The sequence below is a fragment of the Taeniopygia guttata genome, chromosome 2, assembly GCF_048771995.1.
Source record: "Taeniopygia guttata chromosome 2, bTaeGut7.mat, whole genome shotgun sequence".
In the NCBI taxonomy this organism is placed as follows: domain Eukaryota; kingdom Metazoa; phylum Chordata; class Aves; order Passeriformes; family Estrildidae; genus Taeniopygia; species Taeniopygia guttata.
In genome coordinates, this window is record NC_133026.1 from 60,884,563 (window position 1) to 60,903,092 (window position 18,530).

General features: G+C 39.5%; 1 protein-coding gene and 1 long non-coding RNA gene across 2 annotated transcripts; one reads left to right on the forward strand and one right to left on the reverse strand.

Annotated features, from left to right (window-relative positions):
- Window positions 1–4,287: 4,287 nt before the first annotated feature.
- Window positions 4,288–11,873, reverse strand: LOC115493746 (uncharacterized). Its single transcript, XR_003958674.4, has 3 exons — window positions 11,748–11,873; window positions 10,368–10,525; window positions 4,288–10,256 (listed from the first exon to the last, which is right to left on the reverse strand). It is a non-coding gene; the product is annotated as an uncharacterized lncRNA (long non-coding RNA).
- LOC100231622 (ovalbumin) lies at window positions 7,076–12,707 on the forward strand. Its single transcript, XM_002199407.5, has 7 exons — window positions 7,076–7,243; window positions 7,866–7,916; window positions 8,469–8,597; window positions 9,250–9,367; window positions 10,035–10,177; window positions 10,355–10,510; window positions 11,598–12,707. Exons 1-7 carry the CDS (start codon window positions 7,076–7,078, stop codon window positions 11,991–11,993), a joined length of 1,161 nt encoding a protein of 386 aa, XP_002199443.2. The 3' UTR covers window positions 11,994–12,707.
- Window positions 12,708–18,530: the final 5,823 nt, after the last annotated feature.

Genomic DNA, 18,530 nt, shown 5'->3' on the forward strand with positions numbered 1-18,530 from the left:
CATATAGCATTTGACAGGAGAAGGCACAAGCCTGAGCTTGCCAAGTGTGAAGGTTGGCTCCCCATCTTGTGCTGTCTTGCACATTGCCCTGGGCTGCAACATGAACTTTGTGTGCAAGTCAGAAGGGAGGAACACGTAGGTAGCTCCCACTTGACATGAGTGACTGCACCCCCTGCCTCCTTGCATTTATCATAAAGTGAAGCAGCAACTTTTCATGTGAACATCCTTCTGTTTTCCAGAAGAAATAAATTGTTTTCTTCTTTAAAAATTCTTACAAGAGCTCTAAAGACCAAAGTGTCAGTGAGCACCAATCTCCATGGATGGGACTTGCACTGCATGACATTCCTTGACTGGTGATCTTGCCAATGCTACACAGCTTGGAGTTCCCTGCAGCTAAGGGAATCACAGAATCAACTAGGTTGGACAAGACCTTTGAGATGATCAAGTCCAAACTATGACCTAAGACCACCATGTCAACTAGACCATGTCACTGAGTGCCACATCCAGTCTTTTCTTAAACTCCTCCAGGGATGGTGGTTCGACCACCTCCCTGGGCAGCTCATTCCAATGCCCAGTCACCTTTTCTGTGAAGAATTTCTTCCTAATGTCCAACCTAAATCTCCCTTGGTGGAGCTTAAGAGTATGTCCTCTTGTCCTATTGCTAGTTACCTGGGAGAAGAGGCCTACCCTCAGCTGGCTACAACCTCCTTTCAGGTAGTTGTAGTGAATGACAATAAAAATTATCTGTATTATCCTCTTTTTCCTTTCAGTGCTAGCTGCAATAAAATGGTGTTTTAAGCTGTGTCTTAGAGACTGTGTCTTTTTTGACACAGATCATAATGATTACTAACCCTTAGTGCTTTGCAGGAGTTCACTACACTTTTTCAGTGACTGCAAAGACCTGTAATCTCCTCAATTCTCCTCCTTTTTCTTTCTGAAAATTAGTCAATTTTTCAAATAATCTTCTCCAATCATCCAGACTTTTCTTTAGTCTTCATTTCCCTTTTATACCTAAAACCCCTTTTCTTAGTGTCCTTCACATCCCTTGTCAGTTTTCCCTCCAGCACAATTTTTGCTTTTCAGATTCCATCCCTGCATACATGGTGAAAGCTTCTATACTCCTGCCTGGTGGACCCTCCTTGCTTTCAACACTTGCTTTTTTTATTTGAGATTGGACAGAATGAAGGCACCTTTATCATCAGACACATGTTGCTTCCACAGAAAGATATATGGCAAGTATGGAAGCAAGGCAAAGGCTTTGCATGTATGTGAGCATAAAACTCATTCAACCACGGTGAGGATGTTTTTCAAGTTCTGAGTCAGATTCCCATCCAACCCATTGCTGGCCTGTGGGATGCGATCATCGAAAATTATGCCATGAAGGTCACATCAGTCTATGTCAGGGGAAGCAGTAAGAAATCATCATCTGTACAATGAAATCTAAGCCTGTGTCAGTTTCAAATGAATAAAGGGATGTAAGACATCATACGGGACAATGGCAATGAATTGCAATGACAATTAAGAGCAGTGACAAATACCTTGTCACTGTCTGTGAGAGATCAAGGCAGCACTGCAGACAACAGTGCACATCTCCAATGGCATAGAGCTGTTGCAGAAAGGTGCTAGGTGGGCTATGGGCACCTGTCTGAAGGAGCTTGACCAGATACTTTATTTGCTTTGTACTGGGGAAAAAACAGAACCACAGAACAATGAAGAGAGAAACCATCATTGATAGCTGCAGAACCTAGCCTGCAATGATAACAAGTTAGACAGTCAGCTGCAATCAGTAAATTTCTCAGTGACTGATTGCCTCTGTCCCTGACTGAAAGCCAGCTTCTAGAGTCACAATGTGGAATGAAGACAAACACAAAACAATTGATATACTCCTTTCTATTGGTAAAAGAGCAGGATCAAGGACAGAATCCCGAGTTCTGACTTGGTTTTTGTGATTGGATGAGAGGCTTTGTTCTGTGACCTGACCTGGACTTCATATCCTTTTGGATAAGAAGTATGTTTTACACTGTCAGTTGTTGAAAGCTCAGGTGCTCAAGAGTCTGTTGGTTTAGGAACAGCACCACAATGAAATGCCTGGCATAGGAAAGGGACACCGAGCCTTAGCTGACCTCTTTCTTGGGACAAGCATTGTCAACCAAGGATGTGTGACTGAACTGTTTGCACTGCTTGCACAGCTGTGCTGGGCAGGACAATCCATTGCCAGCTCTCCCAAGTAGTCTTCCAAGTGCAGGAAGGTCTGCTTACTTTAGGCCTCATGTCAAACAGACTGTAAAAGTCCTTTTAGGGTTGATGCTATGCTGTTAGCCTGCTCTGATCCTGTTCTTCATTTGCTCATGGGTATATTCTGTCACTTAAAACTGGCCTTGCACTAGCTCCCAGTCTAAGTATAGAAAACCACACCAGACCCCTCAAAAAGAACACAGCCTGCCTTTATCAAACATTATCACAGCAGAGCTTATTATCATCCATGTATTTGCTTATTGTGGGTGTGTTCTGAACCTGAAACTCCAATTCTTGGAGAGAAAACATGATTTTTGTATAACTCATGGAACAAAGCTCTGCATCAAATGCATACAAAGCTGTTCTGAAGATCTGGAACCAGGACACTACACAGAAGTCGAACTCACCAGATTAAAAAAAAACCACTGGGATAATTTTTATTCTATTCCTGCAGTGTGATAGTGTGGGAAAAAAAAAGATCACTAACAAAAGTGCAGCTTCTTCCTGAATATGTTTGTAGGTCCTAAAATTCAGGCCATATGAGATGAGTTGGACTTGTGATACAGGTCTGGACACTTCTGTAATTCATGTATCATTGACCAGACTAAGGGAATGGGAATCATGGTTATTTAGCAGGGAGTCTTGAAGGACATTTGAAAGGCAGATTTCACTGAGTTAAATACACTGACCAACTCTCACATGCAGCAATTGAAGACCAGTGGGGTGGGAGTAGAACTAAACCCTTGTGGACATAAAGTGGCCCTGAATAAAAAAAAAAAAGATAAAGAGTGAAAACAGTGGCATAAATCTGAGATGCACTAGAAACAATGTGATGAAACAGCTTATTAAGTGAAGACAGACAGGTTTGAAGAATCATGAAGTATCTCAAATTGGAAGGTAACTAATGGAGATCATTGAGTTCAGGTCTCTGATCCTTGCAAGACTACCTACAAATAAGAGCATGTGACTAAGAGCATTGTCCAGATACATACTGAACTCTGACACACTGGGTGCTGTGACCACTTCCCTGGGGAGCCTGTTTCAGGGTGTGACTGACCACTCTCTGGATGAAGAACCTTTACTCAGTGTCCAATCTGAGCTTCCCTTGATGCAGCTTCAGTCCATTTCCTTGTGGCCCACCACAGGTCAGCAGAGAGAGAAGAGCAACACCTCCCACTCCACTGCACCCACTGAGAAAGTCATGAGCTGAGATGAGGTCACCCTCCAGACTTCTCTTCTTGTCCTCAAGGCCTTTCACCATCTTTGTCACTCTCCTCTGCACACACTCTTATAGTGTGATGTCCTTCTTACATTAGGGTGTCCAAAGCTGCACAGAACTTGAGGTGAGGCCACATCAGTGCAGAGTAGAGTGGGAAAGTCATAGAATCAGAGAATAGTTTGGGTTTCAAGGGACATTAAAGATGTCCCCTGCCTTTGGCAGGGTAAATCAACTCCCTCAACCAGCTGGTGATGCTGAACCTGATGCATCCAGTATGTGGTTGGTCCTTTTGGCTACCAGGACACAATGTTGACTCATATTTGACATACCACTGACCCAAACCCACAGATCTCTTTATGCAGGGCTGTTTTTAACCTTTCATCCCCCAATCTCTACTTGCAATGAGGATCACCCCATCACAGATGGAGAATCTTGCACTTGGTTTTGTTAAATTTCACACATTTGGTGATTGCTGAACTCTCTGGTTTATCCAGACCTCTTTCTAAGACCCTCGAGGAAGCCCACAGCTCCTTTTAGTTCAGCATAGCTGGCATATGCCCACATTGGCATGTTCACTTCAGCTTTTTCATCATCATCTTAGAAGGGTAACTAATAATCATTATTTTGTGGGCACAAAGCTTAAAAGGAAAGCAACGTATGATACATGCTCTGTGATTTGGTGTCCAGGCACAACTCCCACTATTTAATCACATGTCAGATTTTCTTCTGTCTACCTAGCACCAGGAAGCACTTCTGCCTCTCCTGATGTCCACATTACCACTTCCCCTCCCCTCCTGAGCTACACACTGACAGACGACTCATCAGGGGGAATGTAGATTTATATGGCACGTTTATTTTCACAAGAGGAAGCAGACTGAGGCAAAGAACACTGCACTGCCTAAACTTTTGACAGCAGTACAGGAGACTACTCTGCTGAACAGAGATCACAGTTATGTCCCATATGTTCTAAAGAATTATGTCGTACAGACTTTGAGATCCCTCTCCTGTCTTCCCCCCATTCTCCTGCTTTTAGAAATCACACAGTGCTTTGCAGAGGTCAGAATGGCTTCTTAACTGTTTGTCCATTCTATTATTTCAATACAGAATAATAGCTTTTTAAAGTGAAATATATTTGCTATTATATATTATGATTGTCCCACAGACCATGAACACTAGCTGGAATTCACAGCTCCTTCATCATCTGTCAGGCCATTAAGTTACTCATGGAAGATCTGAGAGATACAAGGCAAGTGCATACACAAATACATTTGGAACTGACTATTTTTTACTTTGTCTAGAGTTATGTTTTGCTGTTAACCCCAAGAATAAAATACTTTGCTGTACATCACATTCATAGAAAGATATTTTATAAATTTGACATGGAAGATCTGAGTTACTCATGGAAGATCTGAGAGATAAAAGGCAAATACATACACAAATACATTTTGAACTGACTATTTTTTACTTTGTCTAGAATTATGTTTTGCTGTTAACCCCGAGAATAAAATACTTTTCTATAAATCACATTCATAAAAAGATATTTTATAAATATTCCAGCTTCTCAAAGAAAATGTTCCTGGTTTTGACTATAATTTCAATTGGTTTTCTCACATGCACCCTACTTTATTTCCCCAATTTTTTTTTTGAAGAATAAAAGGCTAAGTCCTGTCCTCCCATCTCTTCTGTCTAGCATAGCTGCATTTTGTATATTCAGAAAGGATGAACTGAAAGAGAGTTCTGGTCCATTACTACATGCATAATAATACATGGACTAATTATTGACATATTGACTAATAACTGCTAATGTGATGCTTATATTGACTAGTAGCTGCTTACTGATATGTCACATCACTAAGGTTTTCAGATTTTTTGTTTTTTACTGCCATCCCAGTATCTCATTGCAAATGAAGCATATTTTCCAGCCTTTTCTCCAGCCCGGTGGTCCTGATGTAATGGTGGAAAGCACTGTTACACAGAATAAAATACTAATATTTGTTCTCCCTTCAATCAAACCCAAACCCATTGAAACAGAAAACTGACCTAATACCATTAATTTATTTTATGGTGTCAAAAGTCAAACTTCTGAAGGACAGCAATGGGTGGGTCACAACTCAGACTGTATAAATTCCCAAGGGCTCTGCCAGTATACCCACATACAGCTTGAAAGCTGTATTGTCTTTGGTGCTGAAGCTTGAAGGTAAGCATTTCTCTCAGAAAATTTACCTTCTTATTGCATTAATTCGTATTTCTGACTAAACTTAAAAAGAGAGAAGTTATTGTCTTGTGTTTAATATTTTTCAGGCAGAATATTTACATGATATTCTCTACAAATCTCACCAGTGTATATGCATTCTACGCTACTTTATTATGTGTAAAATCTGAATGTTTGTGGTTTGGGGGAGATTTTAGAAGTTATTCTTGTGTTTAAAATGTTATTTCGTGCTCAAAACATGATTTTATTTCACAGCATCTTCCTTATCTTTTAAGATTCATTTTGACAGACAAATAATAAATTTCCTTGCTTGACCTCTGGTTCAAAAGAGTGTATTGAGCTCAGAACTGTGGTGTTCAGTGAATTTGCTAGGTTTATTTTAGTGTGAAATTTCTCTAAGAGTTGCATTCCTGAAAAATGCAGTTGGTGAACACAACATAAAAGGGTACGTGGGTGGACAGATGTACAATTTTTAAATAACTTATAAGTGGTAACATGTATACAGAAAGGAAAGTGAGAGAAAAATGTGTTTTTCTGTATGTTTATATCCAAGATGCCATCCACAAAACACTTTTGTAGAGTTTAACACTACAAAGAGAAACTTGAGATCTTAGCATTTAGCTCCTATATAAGGGGCTGGATTTTGAAAAACAGCTATTTAATTTCTCAGACAGGTTATAGTCTGAGAAAACATAGCATATTTATACAAAACAAGCTATATCTGAAAGCACAATACAATGAAACATGAATTTTGTTCATCAGTCTTGCTCCAAGATTAGGTGACCTTAGACAAATTATATTTCCTGTCCATGCTTCTATTACTTAAACAAGAGTAAGCTACAGGCCTTTGAAGATCTACTGACAGTAAGTACTGTGCAACAAATAGTTCATTTAATGCACCTACTTATTTTTAGAAAATAAAAATAACTAGCCTCTGCTTTTACCTATATCTCTCCAGTCCTAGACCAAATGGAAATATAATTTGTGCTTAAATTTCCAGCTTTGCAAGTATATGAAAGACATAATATTTTCTTGTTTTCATCAAGCTACTACAAAGTACTAATGAATTTTAGCCTTCAGTGAATGAAAATAAGTACAGGTAAATGTTGTTTGACTGCTTTGAAAAGGTAAACAGAAATCACATACAGATTCCAGAGCTCTGAGGAACTGCTAAAAAAGGTAAAAGTATAGAAATGCAAAAGGAAACAGATTTGTGAAAACAGAGTTTCTAACATTCATGAGAGGTGACCATAACAACAGACACTAACATAGAATGATTTCCAAATTACTTGTTTGTATTTTATAGCCTGAAAATTCCTATTGAAATGCATGTGCTGTGTGTGTATGCTATTCCCATCATTACATTATTATTTATTTCTGCTCTTTGCTCCAGACAATACTGCTGCACAATGGTCTCCCTCGGTCCAGTGAGCACAGAAGTTTGCTGTGACATATTCAGGGAGCTGAGAAGCCAGAGTGTCCAGGAGAATGTCTGCTACTCCCCTCTGCTCATCATTTCAACCCTCTCCATGGTCTACATAGGTGCAAAAGATAACACCAAGGCTCAGATAGAAAAGGTGAGACTATGTTTGTATTTAAATCCTCCTGCTGCTCAACAGAGCCACAGCCCTTAATGATATGATAATGTCCCTCAGAGGCTAAAAAATGTGGATCCAGAGTTACCAAAACGTGGATCCAGAGTTATCAAAAGCAGTGGCCACCTGAAATTCCCACAATGTTCAACAAATGCATCAGCCCAAAATCTTGAGACTGGATTTAAATTTTATCACAGTTTAGGAGTAGAATTCTCACATTCTAGTGACTCTTTCTTTGGAAAGAGAAAGGAGACAAAATCTATAGGGAAAGAATCGAAATATATCCACAGTCTGCAAAGTGTGTCATGCGTTTCCTACAGTTCTCACTATCTTCACAGAGAGGGGCTGGCTTATTACCTATAAGACAGTTGGCATTATTGGTAGCACACACTGGAGCTGAATCCTAGATGCTCAATCAAAGAAAGGATCATCTAAGCAGGCAACAGTATGCATAGCTATTCAGAGATGGAACAGATAGATTGCACTTTTTGACTCATTCTCAGTTAGTCAATAGGTTTGCTTCAAACATTATGTGTTAATCTCAGTTGCATAACCTTTTTCTTGTCATACCAGTTATTTCAACTACTGCTTTTCTTAATTACAGGCTATCCACTTCGATAAAATCCCAGGATTTGGAGAGAGTGTTGAATCTCAGGTACAGAAACAATTTAATCCCTTCTCTATGTCAGTTTCTCCTGGGAGCAAAATCTGTCAGATAAGCAGTCCCGTAGCAGTTCCTACCCTACTCCAATGTGCAGCTAGTGCTCTTCATCCAGCTTTTGGGGGAACAATTCATTCATGAGAGTGAACGGAGAAGGCAGACAACAGAGAATTCAGAGCAAGCATAAAATGAAATCCATCACCATAATATTGGGCCAATACGGGGAATTTTTTTTGATGATTATGCAAAGTAGCTAGTAGTTAAGCAGGACTGGTTGGTAACTGATCTGCTGAAGCTAGATTAGTGTAGCAGGTAATTAAAAGCCCCCCCCAGAATGGTATGATGAAATTACAGTAGAAAACTGTAATTTTAAGCACTGAATTATATATTGTATATTACAAAATTACTACATCAGCATAGGATGAGCAGTTTTATAAGCAGAAGCATCTGAACTATTCTACTCCTTTCATATAGTATGTAATACCTATTCATCATTAAAACTAGGATAACATCATCTGTATTTTTATTTGTATTCATGTCAATCAGTGCGGCGCATCTGTGAGCATCCACAATTCACTTAAGGACGTCTTCACTCAAATCACCAGACCAAGTGACAATTATTCGATCAGCATTGCCCGCAGACTTTATGCTGAAGAGAAATACCCAATTCTGCCGGTGAGTTGCTCTAAGATCTGAATGTCAAAACTGTAACTTTCTGTAATGCAAAAAGCACTGTCAGAAATCTAGGTTGTGCTAAATAAATTTTCTTCCATATGGAAAGATTCTCTCTATCACAGCCTTAACTCCTGAAAATTTTGAGAAAAAAATGTGACTAAAAGATGTTTGTGCAAAGTAAAATAAAGTCCAATCAAGTCAAGGTATAACTAATAAAGGTAATTTTTGCTGGCAAGAGATAACTCCAACTCTTTTCTCAACTTGCAAAACAAACCTGGAAAAATGACTTCAGGTTCTCAAAAATATTCCAAGGTTTTTCATTGAAAGGAACACTTAATTTGAAATTCAAGGAGAATACCATTGTGAAAACAAATTATAAGTGGGCAAAAAGAAAAAAAAACCCATACTTAACTGAAATGAATGTTGATTTTAGATTGAACTCAGCTCTGGAAAACATTTTGTAAAAACATGGCCATCTAGTCTTGCTTGAAACAATGCATTTCTAATCTTAAAATGCTTATGAACTAGCTCATGGTTTAATGATTAGGCTTAATAAGCAGGTTGCTTATATCTCTTAATTTCATTTTTGCCTTTTACATCTGCAAAATTCTTTAGCATTCTGATCTGAAAACTGCATACACTTTCTTTGCAGGAATACATTCAATGTGTGAAGGAACTGTATCAGGGAGGTTTGGATTCTATCAGCTTTCAAACAGCTGCAGAAAAATCCAGAGAGCTCATAAATTCCTGGGTTGAAAGTCAGACAAATGGTAAGAGGAAACCAAATATCAGCATAGGTATTTCCCTTCTGCCACCATGTTTGAACAACATATGAGAACATTTAAGTCAGGTAATGAAAAACTAGCACCTCTACCTCTGCTCCTTCTCCTGGATAATAGATCAGTTCCCAGATACAGAACTATCATCTAACAATTTTTTTTTTCCTCAGACACATCCCTGTTAGAGGACTCTCTCTATCTGTAGAGGTTTTGTGGATATGTAATATTTCCAGTCCTGATAAAAGGGACAGCACTAAAGTATGTTTTTTACACATTGACAAATTGTTTGACAGCAATGTTTCAACTTTTGTTTGAAGCAAAAAGTATTAAATGTTTGGTTGGGAGACCGTCATGGGATACAAGGTTCCAATGGTTCTTCCTGTTGACACAAAATATGCTAATTTTGTATCGAGTAAATCTCTGGCTCTTATATCTCTCACTATAATTCTTTATAGGGAGAGAAACAACAACCATTGCCAAGAGCAGTAAGCAAATCAACCTTGGAACTACAAGATCGCTACAAAACCAAAGCAATTCCTTGCCCTACATTCTCCTTCCCACAAATTGTTTACCCTCCATTTAATGTTGTAATTGCCAAGTAAGATGTGTTATACACAGATGTATTATACATGTTCTCTTTTCCTGTGCATTTTGAAAGGGTCAATCAAAAATATCCTTCAGCCAAGCTCTGTGAGTTCACAAACTGACATGGTCCTGGTCAGTGCCATCTACTTCAACGGATTGTGGGAGAAAGCATTTAATGAAGAAGATACCCAAACAGTTCCTTTCAGAATTTCTGAGGTATGTGGGCATACATAACTTCAATGGTGTCATCTTCTAGAATTTATGAGAGGAGTAGACAAGTTGCTGTACAATCTTCCTGAAAAAGAGTAATTATCAGCTTTAACCATAAAAAGGCATTTCTACACTCTAGGAATTATCTTTGTGGAAACTATATTATTTTCTTTGGTTTTGCAGCAAGAAAGCAAACCTGTGCAGATGATGTCTCAGATTGGCACATTTAAAGTGGCAGAGATCCCTTCTGAGAAATGCAGAGTCCTGGAGCTTCCATATGCCAGTGGGCGGCTGAGCCTGTGGGTGCTGCTGCCTGATGACATCTCCGGCCTGGAGCAGGTATGGCCCTGGAAGCTGGGTTTCAGAAAACCATAAACACAGTGAAATTTTAGGTCCAAAGAAGCTCTTCACAATAAAGTTGTCTTAAACCACATCCCTAGCACAGATCTGAATATTGGCAGCATGGGATTGTTGCATAGAGGTACGCGGCTATCTCAGTGGTCCTGCAAAAATTTGTGTGAGGATGGATTGCTAAGCAACTGCTTTAGTGGGTTAAATTTTTTGTCACTGCAGAACAGATTCTTCTCAGATAACCAGCTTTACCCCAGCAGCTTGAGTTCCAAAGCTTTTATATCTCAATTTCTGCATACTGAGGAATTTACTGGAAAGGTCATCTTAGCTTGAGTATTTGTAATTATTGAATGATTTGACAGCCTTCAACATGCTTCCTTCATGCCTTCAAAAATTAAACTATCAAAAAATTGAATATGAATACTGGAATGGTTAAAACCATTTCAGAAAGTAAAACATACATGACATATTGCTGTTGATATGAAAAGAATATAGCCATTAGCAGGAATGCAATTTGAATAGGAAAAGTTACACAATAAATCTGAGTTCATTGAAATGATTGCACACTAACTCAAAGACCCTAAATTATAAAAATAAAGAGTCATTTGACCATAGCTAAATTACTTCAGTAATAACTGAAGAAATTATTACTGAAGAAATGTAGCTGTGTTTAAATGCCTCTAATGCTTACTAATACTTCAGGTATTAGTAAAACCATTAACACTTCCTTACTTGGTGATCTTAAATGTAGATAGAGCTTACAACTCATAAGCACAGAATGACTTTTGGAATATATTTCTGAAGAAAAGATAAATAGGCTTTGGGAAATTTGCTAAGTAGCCATCTAATCAAGACTATTAGTTGCCAGTGAGCCTATTAAAGAAATTGGAAGCAGAACAGAGAAGAGAATCATGGTTTACTTTCCTCTTCTAGACATATTAATTCATATAAACCCAGAAAATACACCATAACAAAAGCAGTCAGTTTAAGAGGAAGAAACCTCAAATGGTACTGCATTGCTACAAAAGAAATTGTGCTCTCATCCCAGAGATCTAATTTGTTTTTTTCCTTGCAGCTTGAGACAGCAATTACCTTTGAAAATCTCAACGAGTGGACCAGTTCCAGTAAGATGGAAGAGAGGAAAATTAAAGTTTATCTCCCCCGCATGAAGATTGAGGAATCATACAACCTCACATCTGTCTTAAAATCCCTGGGTATCACCGACCTGTTCAGTTCATCAGCCAATCTGTCTGGCATCTCTTCAGCAGAGAGCCTGAAGCTGTCTGGAGCATTCCATGAGGCATTTGTGGAGATCTATGAAGCAGGCAGTAGGGTGGCAGGCTCATCAGGAGCTGGGGTAGATGACACAAGTGTCTCTGAAGAGATTAGGGCTGACCACCCTTTCCTCTTTGTGATCAAGCACAACCCAAGTGACAGTGTCTTGTTCTTTGGCAGATGCTATTCCCCTTAAAGAGAGGAAAGCTGAAAGAGTTTCTGTCCCCCACAGCAAGACCCAAAGTGCTGCAGTATCAGGGGTAAAAAGAAACACAATCTTTCTCTTTTATCCATATTTTAGAAAACCAGAATGATTTATTTAAAGAAAAAAAAAAAAGGCAGAGAAATTTTACCAGGAAAGCAGAGGCCATTTGCCTTTCCTTTCTGCTGAATATTATTATTTACTCATAGATTAGGAGTTACTGGAATGAAAATCTGACCCAAAGAAAGCATGAGCATTAACAGAGATATTCCTGGTTCAATTTAACAATAGTAGTGCTGAATCACCACACTGAAAAAACACATCACCTTTTTTGGGAAAAAAATGCAGTCTTCTAACTGATCCAGGTTTCTCTACAGATAAATTTTGTGATGACTCCTCTGGAATAAGTCACTCAAAATTTCCTAAATTAAACTTTAAACTACTACCAACCATATCTACTCTGCCAAAGCAATTGATTTTTATTTCTACCCCTGATACTGCAAGGCTCTTCCTCACTTTCTAAGGATGCATTATAGGAATCTTATAATTAATATATTCATATATTTCTTCTTAAGCCTATTTGGGTCAATCATCATTACTAAGCATGGCAGATTGCTATTCAAATTTTCTCCATGTATCCTATCCCTGTATACAATGGGTCTTGTGGATGTACACTTTTGCTCCTTTAATCATAATAAAAACTTATTTAAGCAAATGCTTTTCATTTGGAGTATTTTAAATGCAGATGGGACAGGGTAATCCTGGCTATGTGTACAAATCTGTGGCTTTGGGTGGATGGCAAGCTGAACATGAGTCAGCAGTGCCCTGGCAGCCAGGAGGGCCAACCTGGGGTGCCCTGGGGGGCATCAGGCACAGCATGGCCAGCCAGGCAAAGGAGGGGATTGTCCTGCTCTGCACCAGGGCAGCCTTACCTCGAGTGCTGGGGGCAGTTTTGGGTGCCACAGTGTAAGAAGAACATCACACTCTGAGAGTGTGTGTAGAGGAGGGGGACCGAAATGGTGAAAGCTCTCAAGGGCAAGACTTACAAGCAGTGTCTGAGGTCACTTGGCTTGTTCAGCTTGGAGAAGAGAAGGCTGAGGGGTGACCTCATCTCAGCCTACAACTTCCTCACTGCGGGCAGGGGAGGGGGTGGTGCTGTTCTCTGTCTGGTGACCAGCAAGGGCATAAGGAAATGGAATGAGGCTGTATCAGGACTGGACATTAGGAAGAGTTTCTTCATCCAGAGGGTTGGTCATTGGAACAGGCTTTCCCAGGAATGTGGTCATGGTGCCATGCCTGTTAGAGTTCAAAGAGCATCAGGACAATGCTCTTAGTCATACAGTTTATTTATAGATAGTTCCATGAGAAGCAGTGAGTTGGACTCAACAATCCTTATGAGTCCCTTCCAACTTGAAATATTCTATGTTTCTGCAATTTTTCTGCCTGAGTTGTTCATTGATTTCAGAGAGGTGATGAATGATTCTGTCATAACTCGGGGCTGTCAGAATATTGAGACCACTTTTCTGCCAGGAAGCCAGGAAGGGACCGGTGTGACCCATACTGCTTAATGCATGATACTCAAACTAGTCAGATGCCACAATTTCTGCACAAAACATGATTCATCCAGTTTCTCTGAAACAGCAGTTGATAAGCAGTCTGAAAGGCAGCTGGATGTGTGCAGAATCTACATGCCAGTGAGACTCAGCATTGCCTCAGAGAATAGAGGGGAATGGGAATAGGAAGGAGTTTTTTACTTATTTTTACAGTGTGTTTACAAACCTTTATGGGCTTTTATTCAGAAGCTAAGGAGAATAATCATGCTAGGAGATGGAATGTCTATGGTGAGTTATAGTTTTTCTCTGAAATTGTTTATTCATCTCTTTGACACTGAAGCAAGAAAGGAAACAGAACTGTGAGGAACTGTCACAAAAAAGCACCAGGAGAGTAAAACAGAAAGATTTCGGGGGTGCAGTTACTGCAAGAAGGCTATGCTCTTTCCTGATTCCAGTATGTACAGCACAGCATCAGTGCTGGCAGAACTGTGGTGGAATGTTTTTTCAGTTCCACCACACAATATTTACGTGTTCTACTTGTTTTGGCTTCCCCTCCTCCATCCTCCAAAATAACACATACTTTGGCAGGATCTAGGGGACATGACTTGCTGGTAGAAAAGATGATCTTGCAAAAGAACAAAGACAACATGACACTACCTTCACTGGTATGTAAATAGTTCAAATATATTCCTTCACTTTCTTTTATCTTAGCTGATTGCTGATCAATAGATAACCATGTGGAAACCTATTGCAAGAGACCTCACAGTGTGTTTACCATAGTCCTAGAGTTTCTGTTGATCTGGTCATGGAAATAAGGCACCTAAATTCCTAAGGACACTAACATTTCAGCAGCTTTTTTCTAAAACTACAGTATTTCTAGGCTGTTTAATTTTTATCAATTAAAGCATACTTCTTCACAAACAGAAGACACAAAGAAGTTCATCTGCTCCTGTGTGTAGACAGATATTTTCACTGCTACCTCCTGATTTCTGTTGACTTCAGCTGCCAGCACAGCAACAAGCAGTCATATTCTTGTCCCCAGCAGTCACTTCCTTAAAAGAAAAAAAAAAAAACCCATGTGTTCCCAGTCCTATTTTCAGAAACTATTTTGGAATTTTGCAAATCATACACCCATTAAGGAATGGATGCTGCAGTCCTCAGATCCCAGACAGAGAAATATTTGTTTGAATGCTAAAATCTTCAATAGCCTTCCACATCTGAGGTACTGTAGTTTCTGTAATAACAGGCACGCAAAGTACATGCCCGTAGAGGAACATGCCTGGATCTAGCCCCAAGCTATGTGCCAGATATCAGACCTCCATCACTCAGCATGGAACAAATCCTCTCCTTTGTGCCAGCAAATGAGGCTACAACTTCATTTCACCATGCTCAAAGAAACGAAATAGTTAGCATCATGTCCTAGAGACTCCAGCTCTCTGCTGTGTCATGAAGTACAGGTGGATTATGCTCTTGATTGCCCACAGAACATCTTTCACAAGTATGGAAGAAGGCTCATACTCACAGCTTTAGGATCTGTCATTAGAGGCTTTTATTGCTCTACCACCACACCCCACATATATTTGTAATTTCTAGCATGCATTCAAAGGATTAGTGAGTTGTGACGATACAAGACCACACTTGCTTGCTTTCTTGTGGTCTTACAGAGGGAAGGTAATTCCTTAGAGATGACAGAATTTGACCCTGAGGCATTACTGTTTATTCCAGTACTAACTGTTCTAATACATAAAAATGCAAGTAATATTGCTTGGTTGAACAAAGTCAGTTATTTGCAAATATTGGTTTCCTGAAGTTCACAGAGTTAGAGAGTAACTTGTGTTGGAATGGGCAGCTGACAGTCACCTGGTCTTAACTTCAGAAACACATCAGGGCCCTTCCCAGCCAAATGTTGCATATCTTTAATTTTGGATAATCCACAGTGCTAGGATTTTAATTTTAATTTAATTTTAAACATAAATCCAAATATTACTAATGTAGAAATAGTGTAGACTATTTATCCAGCTTAGTTTTCGCTCACCAAATGAGAGTTGGCCATATGTGAAAATGAGCCCTAACAGTTCCTTCATTTTGATTCTTCCATGTCCAGTCCACAAAGCTCTCACTGATTTCCCTTACTTTTAAACCTCTTGGAGCCAATGCAGAACACCTCTGAAAATCCCAATGAGTGTTTAGTCAGCCATATGAACAGGAAATTTCTAGGAAATTCCATCATTCCTAACAATGATTAGGAACAAAAGTGAGATAATAGATAGCTTCATGCTATGCAGTTTTAGTCCAGAAGCATAATTTATACTTTATCTACATTTTATTATATGGCACTATCACTGGGATATTGTTTGCACCTGGCCTCTATTTCCTTGTTGTTACAGTATTGAACTTCCCAAGAAAAAGAGTTTAATACCATATAGTCCAACTGTCTTGTGAAAGGAACATACAGTCTCAAATTTCATTCTACTCACAGAAAAAAAAAAAAAAAAAAAAAAAAAAAAAAAGCCAAACTAATTTTGTGTTCTTATTTCTTTAACTCATTCATCACTTTCCTACTCTTTCTAAATGCTAGCAACAGCTTCCCACAGCAGGCAAACAATGAATTTCTATTTGTGGAACCTTCAGAGAACAGGAAAAGGTTCCTCAAGGTGAGCAAATCCTTACAAGGAAAGCTGACTTAGTAAAATTCCAGTTTAGTGGCTCTGATAAGACACCAGTGAGTGGGAGAATAGTGAGGTGCCAGATGTGTTTTTGTAAGGAATGGAATTACAGATCCAAGGGGGCAGAGGAGGAATAGTTAAACTTCACAGGGCTGTATGCAGGAGCAGTTCCTCTTTCCTCTTCCCTTTTTTCTCTTTCATTCTGCCTCATTTCCCTTGGATGTGGTTCATTAACCATTTTTCCCCAAGATGCTGACTATCCCCACCCTTACCATGCTCTCTTTTTTCCTCCTTGCCCTTCAGCAATCTCTACTTCTGTGGGCAGTGAGGGAAGAGGGCAGGGCTGGAATCAAGGCTTGATTCTAAGAGGAGAAATGTCAGGGAGAGGAAGAAAGTGGGAGGACAATTTACCCCTCCTACTGCCTGGAGGGGCCATCTGCTATGAAATTATGCTGTCTCAGCTACAGAGGCCACGCTGCATCTCAGCTGCATCTGCATGAGGTGGGGAAAGAGCCCCTTCCTGCAGCCACAAACAGAGAGACATTGCTCTGCCTTCCTTACACAGCTTTTGGTAACTTCCCTTAGCCTGATGTTGCCTCTATTCCATTGAATTAAAATCGGTCTTGACCTATGTGTTTGTCTGTCTATGTTCCCAGACAAGGAATTAGCAACCACAGAAGTAAGGGATATTAAAAAAGACAAAGGATATTAAGGAAGATTAAGCCAAAGGTCTAGAAAAGTAAGGGTGATATACCAAGAGGAGAGAACAGTCTAAAGCAGCTGAAAGGGACTACTGCACTAGTTTTAAACTACACAGAGAGAGTTCTGCTTTTGGCTTTCAAAGAGCTAAAATAGCCACTGATAGCAGTACAAAAGATAATACAGCCATGAAGATCTCTTTATAGCTGAATCAAAAGAGTTTGGAAATGTTTTGGTAAAGAGCAGATGGTCATCAGGGTAGTTTAAAAGAAGGTCCTCTGTGCAATACCCTGCAAGTTCACACTTTGCCACTCTCACAAAAGTTTGAGGAACAAAATGAAAACTTTCCATCTTATTTTACCTGAGAGCAGAAATGAACATGAGATCATCTTGTGAAGTATCAGGTAATCAATTTCTCCTTGGTTGTGAAAAGCTTTCTAACTTGAACCACACAAAGGATGACAGGTCTCAAGAGATTTAGATCCTTTTTGCAACAGGCAGGGAATGTGAGACATGGAAAGATGCAATGGCAAAGTTACTGATGAAACATGTTCGAGTGATGCTTATGACACTACAGCTTAGCTGAGGTCCTTGTCAATCTAAAGGGGAAATTCCACTCCAAGCCCTCATTTTTGGAGTCTCCCTCTTCCAGGACAAAGCATTAATGCTGCTGTATGTGCACTTAACCAGGTATTTTAGATCAGTTCCGAAGTTAGCCTGAAAAGCATGAAACTATGCAGGGGCAGCAAGTGCCAAGAAGATCAGTGAATACCAAAGATTTTCTGTATATGTCATCAAGTGATTATTGGGAAAATTCTCCTGATGAAACTCCTGAAAACACCAACTGCCTTGGAAAACTCCAGGCCATTCCAACAAACAAGAATATTTGCAGTCAAACCATATGAAAAACAGAGAAAATTTCTAAATGACTTTCTTAAAAGAGATTCTTTCCTCTATATTCTGCTCTGACACAAGGCTCCTGTTTAGGATGGGCACCCATTTAGAAATGTGTGTTGAAGATACACTGACTTGATATTCACATCCTTCACCTCATAATGTGGCACATCCTTCACTATTGCACTGGAAGGGGAAGATGGGATGAGCTTTCTGATTCAGTAGTTGTGCAGCTGACATACAGTTCCACCCTTTGAGAGATTTCTTTGGAAAAATGACACGTTTCAGCCAAAGTGCACACAAGTGTCATGACACACGTGTCGTGACTCATAATGCAGAACTGTGTATCACGGCTGAGAAATTAAGGTCACTCTTCATATTTCTGGTGTCATCTGTGGCCTGCGATACTTTTAAAATGCTCACCACCTGAGTCATTCAAAGAAAAACTGCACCCTTGTATGTGTGGAAACAGTATGCATGTTCATTCACAGATAGACTGCCTTGTTTCAGATATACAAATCAGTCCTTTATCAGAAGTGCTGTGCTTCTTACCAGGGCAGAATTTCTCAGGACAAACATTGCCTTTATTAATTACAGTGCTGAAGCTAAAGCATATAGAAGTAATACTAAAGTAAGGGAAATTCTGCTGGGACTGTCAAATTTTACCACACCTTTGCATCTCCAGGTGTGGAACAAAATGCCTCAATAATATTTATACA

Excerpts from the sequence above, each read along its gene's own strand:
- LOC100231622 (XM_002199407.5), top strand. The coding sequence starts at position 7,076 with ATGGTCTCCCTCGGTCCAGTGAGCACAGAAGTTTGCTGTGACATATTC. Across the intron at positions 7,244-7,865 it reads CCAAGGCTCAGATAGAAAAG|GCTATCCACTTCGATAAAAT; the intron begins GTGAGACTATGT and ends TCTTAATTACAG. Across the intron at positions 10,511-11,597 it reads ACATCTCCGGCCTGGAGCAG|CTTGAGACAGCAATTACCTT; the intron begins GTATGGCCCTGG and ends TTTTCCTTGCAG.